Below are 12630 nucleotides of genomic sequence, written 5' to 3'. Positions count from 1 at the left end.
GGATGGATCCAGGTCAAGAATGTAGCTTTCGGTGCCTCTCAGAGAATTGTTAAGGCAGGCATTTTTTGTTTTGTTTTGTTTTATATGGAAACTAGCATCTATTTATTATTTGCGTTATCATGTATTTGTGGCATTTTGTTCCAAGGAGTTCAAGGGAGAATATGTGGTTCTCCCCTCCCTTGCCATATTCCTCACTCCATAAGACACACCTGACCATAGTTTTTAGAGGAGAAAAACAAGGAAAAAAAATATTCTGAACAAAACAGTGGATGTATGATTTTTGTGGTTCATGCTGTGACCACAGACATGTGATTTGACAGTGAGTTTGGGGTAGCCCAATGCAAAAATCCTGAGAATCCATGTGGATCCGTGCTTTGTAAGCAGATTTTTGTGCCCCACGCAACAGTGGGTGCATGATTTTTTTGGTGCAGGCTGTAGCCATGGACATGCTATGTGATATGATGGTGAATTTGGGGTGACCCAATGTAAAAATCCTGAGGATCCATGGGCTTTTACCTCCCCCCTCCCAGGCAGCCTACTTTATAGCTAGCATCCCTTATCTCCCTCCCGATTGCTCACCGATCAGCTGCTTCATTTCAACACCCCCTTCCCTCTTTAAAAAAGAAAAGGAAAAAAAAGCACAATCTGCTTTTCGCCCCTGGGCTATTCGGCTCCAGAAATCACACATTCACTCCATAAGACGTACGGACATTTCCCCTTACTTTTTAGGAAGAAAAAAGTGCGTCTTATGGAGCAAAAAATACAGTAATCCCCACAACAACCTTGTGAGGTATTTTAGGCTGAGAGGCAATGACTGGCCCAAGTCACACAGTGAGCTTCGTACCAAGCGGGGATTCGAATTCTGATCTCTCTCAGGTCTTAGTCTGACGCTCTAAGCCCTACACCACATTCTGGCTTTCACTTAGCAGAGTTTGGTGCCCATGTACCATACTTTTCCATATATAAGACGAGGTTTTTTTTCCTTCTGAAACAATGTCCAGAATTGGTGCTCGTCTTATACATGGTCAGTGCGTTGTTGGGACGGGGGATTGGTTGCTGGCGCAAGCAGGAGCTTGTCAGGGGTGATTGGGCATGACTGGTGGCCATGGTAAGGGCTGCTGCCCATAGGCTGCTACTGCAGTAATTGGGCATGTGATTAGGGTGGCTGCTGTTGGCGAATGGGCAGACAATAGGTTGGTTTGGCGACGTGCGCGATAGTCACCATTGGTCTGGCAGGTGAGTGAATTTTAGCCCTCAAAAAGCTCATCTACTCTGGGCAATTCCCCCCCCCATCTCAAAAACTCTGGGCAATCTCCCCCCATTTTCTTAAATATACACGGGGGCGTGTTATACACGGAAAACTACAATGTGTATAAAACTACAGAATGCTGGCAATGTGAGAATTCAAAAGCTCCATAATATTTGCTCCGGAATGTATGACCATTTCCCAGTTGATTTTTGAAGTTTTTTTTTAAAAAAATTACCGTATTTTTCGCATTATTGGACGCACCGGTCCATAGGACGCACCTAGATTTGGGGGGGGGGAATAAAGGCAAAAAAAATTTACCCCCCCGCCAGGCGCGGGGCTGGGGAAGCCCGAGCTTCCCCCTCCCCCAGAACGGGACCCAGAGCCATGCCGAAGCTGCGTGCAGCTTTGGCATCGCTCTGGGAGCTTGCGGGGCTGGGGGAGGAGGAAGCCCTCCGCCAGCCTCCAAACCATGTCGGGAGACAGTGGGATGGCGCGCTGCGCCTCTCCCGCTGTCCCCCGAGTTTGCGGGGCTGGGCCAGCCTTCTAGCCAAGTCGGGGGACAGCGGGAAGGGCGCGCTGCGCCCCTGCCGCTGTCCCCCGAGTTTGCGGGGCTGGCGACGGGGAGGAGCAGGCTTCTCCCCCCGCCAGCCTTCTAACCAAGTTGGGGGACAGCGGGAAGGGCGTGCTGCGCCTCTCCCGCTGTCCCCCGAGTTTGCGGGGCTGGCAACGGGGAGGAGCAGGCTTCTCCCCCCGCCAGCCTTCTAGCCAAGTCGGGGGACAGCGGGAAAGGCGTGCTGCGCCTCTCCCGCTGTCCCCCGAGTTTGCGGGGCTGGCGACGGGGAGGAGCAGGCTTCTCCCCCCGCCAGCCTTCTAACCAAGTCGGGGGACAGCGGGAAGGGCGCGCTGCGCCTCTCCCGCTGTCCCCCGAGCTTGTGGGGCTGGCGGTGGGGCTCTCCTGAAGCCTGCATTCACCCCATTGGACGCACACACATTTCCCCTTCATTTTTGGAGGGGAAAAAGTGCGTCCTATAGTGCAAAAAATACGGTAATAAAATTTTATTAAATGTTACCAAAAAAATGAAAAGAAAAGAAGAAATAGAAACAATACATAACCATACATTAAGACATTTATCTACACAATTTTCTAGAATGCAGACTAGAAAAGAAGAAAGACAAAAGATGGAAGAAAGAAACAAGAAGAATGAAAAGAAAAAATACTTTTCATAATCAATTTTATAATATTTTAACTAGGATTTATATATCATAATGTTTGAAGTATGAATTTAGAATAATTGATTATAATTTTTGAGGTTCTTTGATACCTGTAGTCAGTCCTCTTGCTGGCAATTGTTTTTTTCCTTCCACCATGTCCCCCAACTCCTCTTTCTCAATTCGATTTTGATTTAATCTTTGCATTCTGCTTTTCCAGCAACAAATGTTGAGCTCTGAGCGGTTCACAAGAATCACGGCAGCATTAAAAACCAAGAAACACTGTCAATCCCTATAATAGCAAGCACAGTAGCCTTTTAATAAAGCAAATGACTGCAAGAAATTAATCAAAACAAGGAGCTCAATAAGATCTTCCATAGTTTCTAATCTGCCATGGCGTTAGCTCCCCCTTCTCCCCCAATACATGGCTCACACATCCCTCTGTGCTTCTGTGGGCCTCCAGGGATTCCTCTTGTCTAGATCACCCTGTCCTCCAGCCTTCTGATGGCTTTCTGCTCCTCTCTGCAGACATCGGTTTTCACACCCGCCTACGGCTCCATCACGAATGTCCGCATCAACAGCACCATGACGACGCCTCAAGTGCTCAAGCTTCTGCTGAACAAGTTCAAGGCAAGTTTTGCTGCAACATTTTGTACTGGCCCAAATCTGAGCTGGGAAAGTCTCCCAGTGGTGTCCTCTCCTCCTGGGCCCCTGTCCAACTCTGGTCCATTTCTGTGGGGCTTGCGGAGGAGGGTGGCTGTCCCGAGCCTTGCCCAGCCTCGGGGCACCTCCCATCTATTTCGGACCACAATTCCCATCCGACTCAGCTTCATACGGCAGTGTTGGTTGGGAATGATGGGAGTTGTAGTCCAAGATGGTCGTGCTGCCTGGGGCTGATGGGAGTTGTACCATGGAGAGTCCCCAAATTGGTGAAGGCAGCTGTAGGTTGTATATCTGTGTCTACTTCTCGTGATGGCACTGATGAGCTGCCTGCTGTCACAGCTGCCTATTCTTGGACTGGACCCCTGTGTTGCAAAATGTAACAATCTACAAAAATGCAAATGCAACATGCTGGCTAATAACTGTTAGTCGATATATATTCGGTTATGAAGTCATTCAAAATATATGACTAAGCCACTTCAAAATGATGTATATATCATACAACACATCTCACAAAATATACAAGTAACCACAAGTTGTTATATGTATCAGAGTCAAACACAAATGTATTTGTGTTGTAAGCATCAGCAGCTACACTATCCAGTGGGCACTGATCCACTAGCATGATCCCCATTTCTATTAATATTTCACTGATAATTATTTGGTATGTACCTCTTTATATAGGGACGCGGGTGGTGCTGTGGGTTAAACCACAGCCTAGGACTTGCCAATCAGAAGGTCGGCGGTTCAAATCCCTGCGACGGGGTGAGCTCCTGTTGCTCGGTCCCTGCTCCTGACAACCTAGCAGTTCGAAAGCACGTCAAAGTGCAAGTAGATCAATAGGTACCGCTCCGGCGGGAAGGTAAATGGCGTTTCCGTGTGCTGCTCTGGTTCGACAGAAGCGGCTTAGTCATGCTGGCCACATGACCTGGAAGCTGTTTGCAGACAAATGCCGGCTCCCTCAGCCAATAAAGCGAGATGAGCGCCGCAACCCCAGAGTCGTCCACAACAGGACCTAACGGTTAGAGGTCCCTTTACCTTTACCTCTTTATATATTTTGTTCTATTGTATAACTTATATGCAGGTGGCTCAGTTTTGTTGTCATTCATTGCCTGCAATGTCTTATGTCCCATTTCCAGCTGATGAAGACTTTATTCCGAAACAGTTGAACTATTCCGGATATAATACATATAACAACTTGTAGATTACTTGTATATTTTGTGAGATGTGTTGTATGATATAGACGTCATTTTGAAGTGGCTTATTCATATATTTTGAATGACATCGTACAGTGGTACCTCGGGTTAAGAACTTAATCCGTTCCGGAGGTCCGTTCTTAACCTGAAACTGTTCTTAACCTGAGGTATCACTTTAGCTAATGGGGCCTCCCGCTGCCGCCGTGCAATTTCTCTTCTCATCCTGAAGCAAAGTTCTTAACCCAAGGTAATATTTCTGGGTTAGCGGAGTCTGTAGCCTGAAGCATCTGTAACCCGAGGTACCACTGCATATTCACTAACAGCTATTAGCCAGTGTGTTGTGTTTGCATTTTCATACTCTGGGCTGGGTCTGGAAGCTGATATGCTTCACTGGGTGGAATAAAATAACATGAACAGCCCCAAAGGGCAGTCTCAGGCCATAGAGTCTGGCTGCTGCACGTTGACTTAGCAGGCACGCTCAGGCCCACCAAGCCTGAAACAGGAAGAAGTGGTTAGACCAGCAGAGGTTGCTGGACTCCAACTCTAGGGCTGACAGGAGCTGGAGTCCAGCAACATCAGCCTGGGCATCATCTTGCCTCCCTTATAGAATCATAGAATTTTAGAGGTGGAAGGGACTCCCAACCCGCTGCAACGCAGGAATCACAGCTCAAGAATCGCTGGCAGGTGGCCATCCAATCTCCCATGAAGGAGAGTCCGCCATCTTCTGAGATAGTCCATTCCACTGCTGAACATCTCATACCGTCAGAAAATTCTTCCTGATGTTTAACTGGAATCTCCTTTCTTGTTGTTTGAATCCATTGGTTTGGGTCGTCCCTTTCGGAGCAGCAGAAAACAAGCTGTCTCTGCTATGTATTTGAATATGGCCATGAGATCTCCTCAGTCTTCCATTTACCAGGCTAAACATGCCCAGCTTAGGGCTGTCTTAAGCATATGCGGCGCCGGGGTGCAAAGATCCGTCCGGCGTGCCCTCCCCCCAGGTTGCCCAGTCCCAGGCGTGCAGAAAGGTGGAGCTGGCTGGCTTGGTCGCCCCCAAACTCGAGGCGCATAGCTGCCAGCAGCAGAAGAGCCCACTGCGGCGCTCCGACCAACGGGTGGGCTCTTCGCCAGACTCAATTCTCGGGCCTTGGACTCTTGGCCTGGCACTCCTGAGAGCCCGGCGACCGGGTGCCCTGCACCCCTAGCACCTATGGGTAAGACGACCCTGGCCCACCCCCATCAACCGTGCCTGATAAGGCTTGGTTTCCAGACCCTTGGTTTCCAAATCTTGGCCAACCTGAAAACCTTGTTCCGTGGGTGGGTGGGAGAGAGAGAGAGAGAGAGTTTTATCTTTTCTGTTACAGATAGGTAGCTGTGTTGGTCTGCCATAGTCAAAATAAAATAAAATAAAATAAATTCCTTCCAGTAGCACCTTAAAGACCAACTAAGTTAGTTCTTGGTATGAGCTTTTGTGTGTATCTGAAGAAGTGTGCATGCACACGAAAGCTCATACCAAGAACTAACTTAGTTGGTCTTTAAGGTGCTACTGGAAGGAATTTTTTTATTTTATCTTTTCTGTGTTTTCTTTTCTCTGTGTTCAGATTGAGAACTCGGCAGAGGAATTCGCCTTGTACATTGTTCACACCAGTGGAGGTGAGCAGGCTGTTATTGTGTGCTGGTTTCTTTTTAAAAAATAATAATTTTTATTTGATTTTACAAGCATAAAGTTATAACAGTACCAATTACATATCCATATTTAGAGATTTTTCTCAATCTCCAGACTTCCCCTCCATGGATCTTACTGTCAACATTTTCAACTGCATGTTATTTCATAATCCATATTTTGTATCTCTCCATATTGTCCATAGTGTATTGTGTGCTGGTTTCAATAGGGCTGTGGTTCAGCTAAGCAGTTATGGATTTAAGCCATGGGTCACCAGCCTAATTGTGATGCCACGGAGCATGGGGGGCGGGAAGGGAAGTGAGTTAAGCCCACCCCAGCTGTTAACTTCACCTGCCTCAAAGCCCCCCGCCATATGTGCATTTAAAACATGTTTTAAAATGGATTTTTAAATATATATATATTTATTTGTATACTGCTATATCATAAAATACCAAAGCAGTTTACTACAACAACCTAAAAGCATATAATAAAACCATTAAAAATATTTTAAACGTTAAAAGCAGCCATCAATTAACCATTGTGGAATGATGTATTCTTACTTGCCTACACAGGCCTGGTGGAATAGACATTTTTTCAGCAGGCATTTAAAGTTGGCACAGAAGGTGCCTGCTGAATCTCCAGTGGCAGGGCGTTCCACAGGACTGGGCCAATGACACTAAAGGCTCAGTTTCTCGTTGTTGCTAAACGAGCCTCACCAACTCGGGGAACGGCCAGCGACGCTCCTGAAGATGGATTATAAAAATAATTTAAAACGGTGTGAATTAGCTGGTGGGAAAACCTTTTCACAGGTAGCCTTGAGAGCTGCAGTTCTTGCCCACCAATTTGTACACTTTGGCCACAACCTCTCTTGACATAAGGCCCCAAGAGGAATGGACTATGGGCCAATGTGGCCCTTGGGTTGCAAAATGGCCCCCACCCCTTCTTGGATGCTTCTCAGAAAGTTCTTGCTTGGTTGCTGTTCCCCCCTCCTCTGTGTCTGGGGCAACAGGGTGGATTTAGGGGTCCCTGCTTATCCACACTCGCTGTTTCATGCAGAAAAGCAGAAGTTAAAGGTGACAGATTACCCTCTGATCGCTCGGATTCTGCAGGGACCCTGTGAACAAGTTTCCAAGGTGTTCTTGATGGAAAAGGACCAGGTGGAAGAAGTCACTTACGATGTGAGTTGCTGCTTTGCGGTGCAATCCTATTTCAGTTCAGAGACGGGCAGGTGAAATGATCAAGGGGTTGGTGGAGCAGCTTCCCTGTGGGGCAGCATTTGAGGCTGGGGGAAAGGTGAGGAAGAGGTGACACCTCACCACCCCCTAGCTATGGCCCTGGGTGCAGCAACTGGGGGAGTGTGGACGCACCTCTCTGCTTCCATCCAGTGGTCATGTTGAAGCCGTTGCAAGCACATCAGCCCTTCTCTGTTGACCGGGTGGCACGGGGGCCGAAACTTGGACCATATATTAAATGCATCGTTGCATTTAACTTGTCTGTTTTGAATAACAGCTGGGAATAGGGGAGGGAGTTGGGGTTGGGACTGCAGGGTCTGGGGAGAGGGGATTTAATGTTTCCTCTGCCCGTCCTCTATTGGGGTCTCAGCAAAATCTCTCCCATCCTCAGTTTCTCGCAAAGTGTCATTTGGTCCTGGTGGGATATTTGGAACAACAACAACAACAACAACATATTTATACCCCACCCATCTGCTGGGTTTCCCCAGCCACTTTGGGTTGCTTCCAATAAAATATTAAAATACAAACATTAAAACATTAAAAACTTCCCTAAACAGGGCTGCCTTCAGATGTCTTCTAAAAGGCTGGTAGTTGTTTTTCTCTTTGACATCTGGTAGGAGGGCGTTCCACAGGGTGGGTGCCACTACCGAGAAGGCCCTCTGCCTGGTTCCCTGTAGCTTTGCTTCTCGCAATGAGGGAACTGCCAGAAGGCCCTCGGTGCTGGACCTCAGTGTCCAGGCAGAACGATGGGGGTGGAGACGCTCCTTCAGGGATACTGGACTGAGGCCATTTAGAGCTTTAAAGGTCAGCACAAACACTTTGAATTGTGCTCGGAAACATACTGGGAGCCAATGTAGGTCTTTCAAGACCGGTGTTATATGGTCTTGGCGGCTGCTCCCAGTCAGCAGTCTAGCTGCCGCATTCTGGATTAGCTGTAGTTTCCGGGTCACCTTCAAAGGTAGCCCCACGTAGAGCGTGTTGCAGTAGTCCAAGCGAGACATAACTAGAGCATGGACCACTCTGGCGAGACAGTCCGCGGACAGGTAGGGTCTTAGCCTGCATACCAGATGGAGCTGGTAGACAGCCGCCCTGCACACAAAATTAACCTGTGCCTCCATGGACAGCTGGGAGTCCAAAATGACTCCCAGGCTGCGTACCTAGTCCTTCAGGGACACAGTTACCCCATTCAGGACCAGGGTGTTCTCCCTACCTGCCTGCCTCCTGTCCCCCCAAAACAGTACTTCTGTCTTGTCAGGATTCAATCTGACAAGAAGTGTGGAAGTGTGTTGCAAGCAGATAGAAAGTGATTCTTTTAATAGGAACGAGGAAAGGCGTTAACTTCCCCTCCTCACAGAGCTCAGTTGTGATCCTGATTCTCCTCCTGCCCTGGTGTTAAACAGGAGGACTGTTGACTGTCGTTTGTCCTTAAGAAATGCGCACAATTAAAGCAGGAAGTTTCTGGGCTTCACCCAAAGCACTCCTGTTCCCCTTTGCACCAGAAGAGGGTGCTCAGATCTGTGCATACACAGTCGTGGGTAGCTGAGTGGGGCCAGTCCCAACCTCAAGCCAGGAGATGTGTGTTTCTCAAGCTCTTCTCTGTGTCTGCCTCGCAGGGGTGGCGTGTTCCATCACCTTTCTGTTTTCTTTTTGCCTCCCTCCCCCTTCCTGGGCAGGTTGCTCAATATATCAAGTTTGAAATGCCTGTCCTGAAAAGCTTCATTCAGAAACTCAAAGAGGAAGAAGATCGTGAAGTCAAGAAACTAAAACACAAGTAAGCTCTTCCTTCCCTAGATTCCAGTTCTCAAAGCACAGTTCTTACTGAATATATTTTGAAGGGCCCAATCTGGGGATGTTTCCCTGGGAATTGCTTGAAATGATGCTTAAGATGCAGAGCAGCCTTGGCCAACCTGGTGCCCTTCAATCAAGTTGGACTACAACTCCTATCAGCCCCAGAATCTCCACCCAGCTGTGCTGTTGCAGCCCGCCGCTAAAGAGTTTTCTTTATTATTTTTATTATTACATTTATATCCTCCAAGGAGCTCAAGGCTGCACTTCTCCCTCCTTCTTCATGTTATTCTCGCAACTTCCCTGCAAGAAAGGTTGGGCTTAGAGGCAGTGACCAAGGGGGGATTCGAACCCTGATCTCCCAGGTCCTAGTCCTGCACTCTAACCGCTACACCACACTGACACCCCAGTGGAGAAGGCTGCTCTCTCCTCACCACAAAGGTCTGGGGTGCACACCCTTTTCCTTTTAAGCTGTAAGACACTGCTTATTTTTCAGGTATTCTGTCCTTCGTGTAATGATTGAGCAACGATTAGAAGAGATCTCTGAAGGCCCGGCCACAATGTGAAGCCTTTGCCCTTGGGCGGACTTTGCTGCCTCTGCCGGGGGCCCAGAAGAGCCACGTCTTGGAGAAGATTTGTTTGCTTGTGCTGCGACGAGCAGAACTTGAACACAGAACCCACCTTGACCAACTGTCTTTTCTTTCCTCCAAGCTTTCCTGGAGGTGAACTCAGCGGAGACTCTCTCTTTAGCGGCAGGAGACCTTTTGAGCGCTGCTTGCTGGGGACCAACAAGGCAGCCACCAAAGCCTTTGCCTCTTGGCCAGCCTGGACCTTCTTGCCTCTCCAGCCGGGCGATTTTGAGGTTCTCTTTCTGTTGGGGGCATCCTCTTTGCATGCCACCAAAACGCCGCTTTAACCTTCCAAGCAAATTCTGGCTTTGCGGTGGCAAGTCAGGGCCAGAGGAGGAAGTCTCCTCCCTTTCCCCCCTCTTTTGGTCATTTCTGAGCTCTAAGTAAAATATTCAGATTTTCTCTTCCCCCGCTGGGAGGGCCTGGTCTTAGTCCTACCTGCCCTTTCTCATCCACCCAGCCGCCCATTTCTGTGTCCTCTCCCTCTTGCTCTCCCCCACGTTTTTAAGCTGGGCTCTCACAGACCCACAAGATTCAGGCGCAGTCTCCTCTGCGCACACCCTGTTGGATTGCAGCCTTGGCTGCTCCTTTCTCCCTGCTGCTCAGGCAGCAAAGTCGCCCGAGGCAGCTTGGCCTGGCTAAAGCCCCTTCCAGGAGTCCCCCTTCCTCCTGGTTCCACTGGGCCTTTGAGATGGGGAGAGGCGGACAGGTTTTCATCTTGGCCCAGGTAAGGAGTGCCCAAAACTGCCTTGGGTTCGCCTGTGGCTGAGGAAGTCCGTGCACAGATACCTTCCCTGTACAGTGCCAAGGTGGGGGCAGCTGGGCTCGGGCCCCTAAGATGTCCTGAAGACAAGGGGCCACTGTAGACCCAGGCAGCACCACTTTTTGGAGACTCTTTGGCTCAGCTGTTGGAATGGGCTGGTGGCCCAGCTATGGAGGCCAACAGTGCAAATTCCCTTTGATAAACCATTTTTCTTTAAGGGTGGCTGTTAACCCTGTGTTGGCCTTGCTATATATAGCAACGGTGCAAAGTTCCACCAGCTTTAAAAATGCCCGGCTTACTCTCCCATCCAAACATAAATAGACCCAAGAGCGAGTCGTGTGGGGCCTTGCTGCAGATTTTGGCCCCTCTTACTTAAATCCTAAATGCATTTGTTCCCCTCCACCCCTTGCAACTGTAGACGTGCCATTTTCAAGAACCTCTCCCAGTTCTACAGATATGGAGGCCAAATGCCCAGGAGGTTTTGCAGGAGAAGCTCTTGGGCTTTAAAGGACATCGGATGTTTCCCACCTCCCTTTGATGTGGGTTTGAAATGGCTGGGAAATAATCCCTCTGCATAAGGCAGTATGGCAAAAATCACCTGGGGGGGGGAGCAGTTTGAAGCAAAGAAGGGGGAAGGGTGTTTAACCCTCTCCCTGCCAACCACATTCTGCCTCTAGTTTTCATCTCTGAGCTGGTTTTCCTCCTGTTGGGTTCCAGGCACGGTCTTAGTTTCTCCTGGAACCCCTCTGAAGGCAGGTCTTAGTTGAAGTGGGTCAGGAAAGGGTTAAGCATCCTGTTCCCCCTCCCCCCCTTACTAATGCATTCCAAAATGATCTCCTCCCTCCTTGAGCTGCTTTGCACTAACATAAGTGGCCAGCAGGTATTAACATGTATTTATGTGTAATATGTAGTCCTGCCCTTAGTGGCATCAGTGGAGCTTTTTTGAGAAAAGAAATAATAATTCAGAAGTTTTCCTACTTAGCCCCTGCATACCACCCCCCAAAAAGGATTCTTTTCTAGTGTGTTGTTGCTTGTTGGGGCTGAAATCCTGAGCATATTTTAACACTCCCTGAGGAAGCCCCACCAAAATGTTGTGGAACTTCCTCCTGGGCAAACCCACTTTGTATGTCTCCCCTCTTTCTTGCTAGCTAACCCTTTAACAACTTTTCACTTCTAAATTGCACTAGATGGATTGTGGATATTTTTTTAAGCTCCAGCCTTTTCTATTCTTTTATTATTATCTATATGCCAAATATTACATGCACAGGAAAATAACAGCAATAATTTATATAAATAATAATAATAATAATAATTTTTGGGGGGGGAAGGATTCTAAAATGAACCAGCACATGAAAGCAGCTTACTTATGATGCGCTTGGAAACAAGCTCTGAAGAGCACAAACAGATTTGCAACGATGATTGTAGCCTGTGGACTGGATCCACGTTTAACTGTACTTGGAGCGTCCCACTGAAATCGATGGTACAGTACTTCATTGGGTCGACTCTTAAGTAGGTCTAGGTCTGTGTCCAGCCCTGTACACCAGTGGTTCCCCCACTTTTGGGGGGCCACCTCTCCCTTGGTTCCATAAACTCAAGCCCAATGACCCCCTACCCTGTAAAAAGGATTGTCCAGAATAGCAGTTTGCGCCACCTGCTAAAATAATAAAATAATTATTATCAGCCATTTACACCTCTAGACACCTCCTTGCCTCTTAGCATCTCCCCCCCCCCACTAGTAACCCCACTGGGGGGTGGAACCAACCACTTTGGGAACGACTGCTGTACACTCTTTAGTCCAAATGTACATTTCATTCCATTCTTGTTCATGGTTTCAGTCTCTGGCGGAAACTAAAGGGTGGGTCACCTTTTTAAAAAGGGCAAGTCTGTTTTTTGGGAGGGTTATTTTAAGAACTCTTGGGATCTAAGCAAGAGCATCTCAGGATTGCAAAAGCTGACTTGCATTGCTCTGGCTAAGGGTTCGGTCTCTCACAAACGGGGATGTGCATCTCTTGACGGTGGGCGACTGAAAGTGTGAACTGGCTTGTGTCGTGCGTGAGGTCATGCGAAATCTGCAGAGGGTTCCGCTCACGCAAGAATTTGCAACTAACCAGTGGTAAAAAGTGCATGTCTGAGCCAGGACCTCGTGCCCGAAGTAGACACACCTTCGCAGGCTTATGGAAGCTGTACCTGAGCAATGGGCCAGCGTAGAGTTGCCAACCATCTTGTGCTTTAAGGGTGATCCTGAAG

At 48.4% G+C, this 12630-nt stretch overlaps 1 protein-coding gene across 2 annotated transcripts in view; it reads left to right on the top strand.

Annotated features, from left to right (window-relative positions):
* The window catches only part of RASSF2 (Ras association domain family member 2), a 41779-nt gene extending 32131 nt beyond the window's left edge, over positions 1–9648 (top strand). For both annotated transcript variants that reach the window (XM_082230464.1, XM_082230465.1), the window contains exons 7-11: positions 2987–3088; positions 5913–5964; positions 7031–7152; positions 8880–8977; positions 9488–9648. In XM_082230464.1, coding sequence (XP_082086590.1) covers positions 2987–3088; positions 5913–5964; positions 7031–7152; positions 8880–8977; positions 9488–9557 — 444 coding nt within the window. In that variant the 3' untranslated portion in view covers positions 9558–9648. The remainder of the gene's footprint in view (positions 1–2986; positions 3089–5912; positions 5965–7030; positions 7153–8879; positions 8978–9487) is intronic.
* Positions 9649–12630: the final 2982 nt, after the last annotated feature.

This window comes from Podarcis vaucheri (genome assembly GCF_965113315.1).
Source record: "Podarcis vaucheri genome assembly, chromosome: 7".
Lineage (NCBI taxonomy): Eukaryota > Metazoa > Chordata > Lepidosauria > Squamata > Lacertidae > Podarcis > Podarcis vaucheri.
The sequence above is the reverse complement of the archived record's forward strand: the minus strand, read 5'-3'. Positions and strand labels throughout refer to the sequence as shown.